The 5,676-nt window shown below is 51.2% G+C and overlaps 1 protein-coding gene across 2 annotated transcripts; it reads right to left on the bottom strand.

Annotated features, from left to right (window-relative positions):
- Positions 1-2,221: 2,221 nt before the first annotated feature.
- Positions 2,222-5,387, bottom strand: LOC121355800 (probable serine/threonine-protein kinase samkC). Of its 2 annotated transcripts, none has more exons than XM_041471523.1 (2): positions 4,504-5,387; positions 2,222-3,446 (listed from the first exon to the last, which is right to left on the bottom strand). In XM_041471523.1, exons 1-2 carry the CDS (start codon positions 4,985-4,987, stop codon positions 3,076-3,078), a joined length of 855 nt encoding a protein of 284 aa, XP_041327457.1. In that variant the 5' UTR covers positions 4,988-5,387; the 3' UTR covers positions 2,222-3,075. The 2 variants fall into 2 exon arrangements, with proteins under 2 accessions (XP_041327457.1, XP_041327447.1); XM_041471513.1 differs by having other exon boundaries at positions 2,222-3,451; positions 4,509-5,387.
- Positions 5,388-5,676: the final 289 nt, after the last annotated feature.

Raw genomic sequence — 5,676 nt, 5'->3', positions numbered from 1 at the left:
CAGGTGGGATTTACCTGTATAGGTCTGTACAGGTGGGATTTACCTGCTCAGGTGTGCACAGGTGGGATTTACCTGCCCAGGTGGGATTTACCTGCCCAGGTGAGCTCAGGGGGAATTTTTGGGTTCTCCGAGTGGGAATTCCAACGGGATTCGCGGGAATTTGGATGGAATTTGGGGGAATTCTCAGGAAAATTGGGAGAATTTGGATGGAATTTGGATGGAATTTTTCGGGTTTCAGTGGAATTTTGGGGAATTTTAATGGAATTTGGGCAAAATTGATGGGATTTTGAGGAAATTCAGGGAAATTCGGGGGATTTTGGAGGGAATTTGGGGGATTTTTGTGGAATTTTTAGGAGTTCTGTCAGAATTTGGGGAAATCTGAAGGAATTTCAGAGAATTTAGGGAGAATTTTTAGGGATTTTGGTGGAATTCAGGAGATTTGATTGGAATTTTGGAAAGTTTTGGTAGAATTTTGGGGAATTTTATTGGAATTTGGGGATTTTTGATGGAATTTTTAGGAGCATTAATGGGATTTTTCGGAATTTTGATGGAGTTTGGGGAATTTTGAGGGAATTTTGAAGGAGTTTTTAGGATTTCAGTGGAATTTTGGGGAATTTGGCTGGAATTGGGGGGAATTTTGAGGAAATTTTGGAGAATTTTGATGGAATTTGGGGAGATTTTGGTGGAATTTGGGGAGATTTCGTTGGAATTTTCAGGAATTTCGTTGGAATTTTCAGGAATTCAGGAAGATTTGGGGCAGAATTCCCAAATTTTGGTGCAGATTTTGCTGTTCCCGGGGGGATTTTTGGGTTATGGGCTGGATTTTGGGGGATTCCCGATGGAATTTTGGGGAATTTTGGGGGTTTTAACCCTTTGTGCCCCTTCTCTCTCTCTGCTGCCTCTGAAGGATCCTCTCGTGGCCTCGGGGCTGCTGGCCTCACTCTGCCTCTGCCCCCATTTTTGGCTGATTTTTCCCCATTTTTGACTCATTTTCCCCGTTTTTTCCCCCATTTTTGGCTCATTTTTCCCCCCATTTTTGGGTAGTTTTCCCCATTTTTCCCCATTTTTCCCATTTTTAACCGTTTTCCCGGTTTTTTCCCCCAGGACCTCGTGGCCTCGGGGCTGCTGGCCGCGCTCTGCCTCTGCCCCCCTTTTTGGCTGATTTTTCCCCATTTTTGCCCAATTTTCCCCCATTTTTGGCTCATTTTTCCCCCCATTTTTGGGTAGTTTTCCCCATTTTTCCCATTTTTAACCGTTTTCCCGGTTTTTTCCCCCAGGACCTCGTGGCCTCGGGGCTGCTGGCCGCGCTCTGCCTCTGCCCCCCTTTTTGGCTGATTTTTCCCCATTTTTGCCCAATTTTCCCCCATTTTTGGCTCATTTTTCCCCCCATTTTTGGGTAGTTTTCCCCATTTTTCCCATTTTTAACCGTTTTCCCGGTTTTTTCCCCCAGGACCTCGTGGCCTCGGGGCTGCTGGCCGCGCTCTGGCTCGTGGCCTCCTCGGCCTGGGCCCAGGCCCTCGGGCACGTGCGGGCGGCGGTGGGCGCGCCCCTCCCCCACTGCCCCTCCCCCACCGTCACCTGCGCCCCCGCCGGGGTCACCCCCATGGGCAGCCTGGGGGCGTCCGTGGTGAGCGGGGAAACTGAGGCACGGGGGCGGGGGAGGGGATTGGGGGGAAATCGGGCGGGGAAACTGAGGCNGCCAGGCTTTGGGGGAGGGGCTTTGTGCGCTGAGCTCATCGTGGGGGGAGGGGTGGGGGAGGGTTCAGTGTGGGGTGGTTGACCTCAACCTTGGGGACCCTTGGTGGGTCTTGGGTTGAACTTTGGGGGGCCTCACTTGGCCTTGGGTTGGGCTTGGTCTTGACCTTGGGTTGGGCTTGATCGTGAGTTGGTCTTGACTGTGTTGGTTGATCTTAACCATGAGTTCGTCTTGACGCTGCGTTGGTCTTGACTTTGGGTTGGTCTTGACTTTGGGTTGGGTTTGGCCATGGCTTGGTCTTGACTTTGAGTTGGTCTTGGCTTTGGATTGGTCTTGACTTTGGGTTGGTCTTGACTTTGGGTTGGTCTTGGCTTTGGGTTGGTCTCAGCCATGTGTTGGTCTTGACTTTGGGTTGGTCTCAGCCATGTGTTGGTCTTGACTTTGGGTTGGTCTTGGCTCTGGGTTGATTTTGGCCATTGGTTGGTCTTCACTTTGGGTAGGTCTCGGATATGGGTTGGCCTTGACTTTGGGTTGGTTGAACTTAACCATGAGTTGGTCTTGACTTTGGATTGGTCTTGGCCTTGAGTTGTTCTTGGTCTTGGGTTGGTCTCAGCCATGGATTGGTCTTGACTTTGGGTTGGTCTGAACCTTGCGTTGGTCTTGACTTCGGGTTGCTCTTGGCGTTGGGTTGGTTGGTCTTGGCCATGGGTTCATCTTGACCTTGGATTGGTTTCGATTTTGGGTTGGTCTTGACCAGTGGTTGATTGGTCTTGATCATGGGTTGGTTTTGGTCATGGGTTGGTCTTGGTCATGGGTTGGTCTTGCCTTTGGGTTGGCCTTGACCTTGGGCCGCTTTTGACTTTAGGTTGGTTGATTTTGACCATCAGTTAGTCTTGACTTCAGCTTGATTTTGGCCATGGGTTGTTCTTGACCATTGGTTGGTTGGTCTTGACCATGAGTTAGCCTTGACTTCGGGTTGATTTTGACCATGGGTTGGTCTTGGCCATGGTTTGCTTTTGGATTTGGGTTGGTCTTGGACCTTGGATTGGTCTTGACTTTGTGTTGGTTTTGGGTTGCTTTTGGCCATGGGATGATCGTGGCCACGGCTTGGTTGCTCTTCACCTCGCTGACCATTGGCTGGGTTTGGGTTGACCTTTGGCTGACCTTGCGTTCGGTTTGGGTTGGGCTTACCTTGATCTTGGTCTTGACCATGGAATGATTGATCTTGACTTCATTGACCATGGCTTGGTCTTCAGTTGCCCATTGAGGGACTTTGACCTCAGCTTGACCTTGGGTTGGGTTGCTCTTGAGTTGGAGTTGACCATTGCTTGGTTGGGCTTGACCTCACTTGACCCTTGGTTGGTTGGGCTTGACCTCGCTCACGATTGGTTGGTTGGCATTGACCTCACTGACCCTTGGTTGGTTGATATTGATCTCACTGACCGTTGCTTGGTTGATATTGACCTCACTGACCATTGCTTGGTCAAGCTTGACCATTGGTTGACCGCTGACCATTGGTTGGTGTTGGGTTGACCTTTGGGTGACTTTGGCCTCTGCCGACTGTGGCTTGGGTTGGTGTCCACCACTGGTTGGTTCATCTTGACTTTGGTGACCGTTGGCTGATCATGGGTTGAGCTTTGGGTGATTCTTGACCTCACTGGCCATTGGTTGGCCTTGGCTTGACTGTTGGTTTGTCCTGGCTTGACCAATGGTTGATCTTGTATTGACCATTGGTCACTCTTGGCTTGACCATTGGTTGATCTTGGCTTGACCGTTGGCTCGGTGTCCCCTTGGCTCGGTGTCGCTTTGGCTGACCGTTGGTTGAGTTGACCCTGGCTTGGCTTGGCCAGAGATTGACCCCTGGGCTGGCCCTGACCACGCACTGACCATTGGCTGGGTTGGTCTTGCGTTGACCATGGCTTGGGTTGACCATTGGCCAGGTGAGGTTGATCATTGGTTGGTCCTGACTTGGGTGGACATTGGGGTGGTGTTGGGTTGGTCTTGGGTGGGTTTGGGCTTGGTCTGGACTGGGCTGACCATCTTGGCTTGGTCTTGAGCTTGACCATTGGTTGGTTGACCTTGACTCGGCGTGGCTCGGCCTTGACCTGGGCTGACCACGGGTGTTGGTCTTGGTCTTGCTGACCATTAATGGAGATGACCGTTGGGTTGGTCTTGATTTGGTTAACGGTTAATTGGGCTGACCACTGGGGTGGTCTTGATCTTGAGCTGACCATTGGGTTGGTCTTGGTCTTGAGCTGACCGTTGGGTTGGCCTTGATCTAATCATTGGGTGGGTTTTGATCTTGAGCTGATCGTTGGTTGGTTTTGACTTTGACCATCAATTGTCTGGTCTTGAGTTGCATTGGTCGTTGGGTTGATTTGGACATCGCTGACCATTGGTTGGGTTGACCGAGGGTTGGGTTGAGTTGGTCTGGAGTTGAGTTTGGCTTTGAATTGGATGGAGTTGACGTTGGGTTGGGTTGACCTTGGCTGACCTTGAGTTGGGTGGACTTTGGGTTGGATTGAGTTGACTTGACCTTTGGCTTCAGTTGGGTTGGGTTGGGTTTGAGTTGGGTTGACCTAGGCTTGAGTTAGGTTGGGTTTGGTTGACTTTGAGTTGGGTCAGATTGACCTTGGGTTGGGTTGGGTTTGTTTGGTTGACCTTGGGTTGGGTCAGATTGACCTTGGGTTGGGTTGGGTTTGTTTGGTTGACCTTGGGTTGGGTCAGATTGACCTTGGGTTGGGTTGGGTTGGGTTGGTTGACCTTTGCTTGGGTTGGGTTTGGTGGTCTTTGAGTTGGGTCTTGACCATTGGTTGATCTTGGCTTGACCGTTGGCTCGGTGTCCCCTTGGCTCGGTGTCGCTTTGGCTGACCGTTGGTTGAGTTGACCCTGGCTTGGCTTGGCCAGAGATTGACCCCTGGGCTGGCCCTGACCACGCACTGACCATTGGCTGGGTTGGTCTTGCGTTGACCATGGCTTGGGTTGACCATTGGCCAGGTGAGGTTGATCATTGGTTGGTCCTGACTTGGGTGGACATTGGGGTGGTGTTGGGTTGGTCTTGGGTGGGTTTGGGCTTGGTCTGGACTGGGCTGACCATCTTGGCTTGGTCTTGAGCTTGACCATTGGTTGGTTGACCTTGACTCGGCGTGGCTCGGCCTTGACCTGGGCTGACCACGGGTGTTGGTCTTGGTCTTGCTGACCATTAATGGAGATGACCGTTGGGTTGGTCTTGATTTGGTTAACGGTTAATTGGGCTGACCACTGGGGTGGTCTTGATCTTGAGCTGACCATTGGGTTGGTCTTGGTCTTGAGCTGACCGTTGGGTTGGCCTTGATCTAATCATTGGGTGGGTTTTGATCTTGAGCTGATCGTTGGTTGGTTTTGACTTTGACCATCAATTGTCCGGTCTTGAGTTGCATTGGTCGTTGGGTTGATTTGGACATCGCTGACCATTGGTTGGGTTGACCGAGGGTTGGGTTGAGTTGGCCTGGAGTTGAGTTTGGCTTTGAATTGGATGGAGTTGACGTTGGGTTGGGTTGACCTTGGCTGACCTTGAGTTGGGTGGACTTTGGGTTGGATTGAGTTGACTTGACCTTTGGCTTCAGTTGGGTTGGGTTGGGTTTGAGTTGGGTTGACCTAGGCTTGAGTTAGGTTGGGTTTGGTTGACTTTGAGTTGGGTCAGATTGACCTTGGGTTGGGTTGGGTTTGTTTGGTTGACCTTGGGTTGGGTCAGATTGACCTTGGGTTGGGTTGGGTTTGTTTGGTTGACCTTGGGTTGGGTCAGATTGACCTTGGGTTGGGTTGGGTTTGTTTGGTTGACCTTGGGTTGGGTCAGATTGACCTTGGGTTGGGTTGGGTTTGTTTGGTTGACCTTTGCTTGGGTTGGGTTTGGTGGTCTTTGAGTTGGGTTGGGTTTGGTTGACCTTGGGTTGGGTTGACTTTGGGTTGAGTTGGGTGGACTGGGTTGGGTTGGGTTGACT

The sequence above is a fragment of the Pyrgilauda ruficollis genome, unplaced genomic scaffold (genome assembly GCF_017590135.1).
Source record: "Pyrgilauda ruficollis isolate IOZ18807 unplaced genomic scaffold, ASM1759013v1 scaffold1065, whole genome shotgun sequence".
NCBI lineage: Eukaryota > Metazoa > Chordata > Aves > Passeriformes > Passeridae > Pyrgilauda > Pyrgilauda ruficollis.
This window is presented reverse-complemented; position numbering and strand designations above follow the sequence as displayed.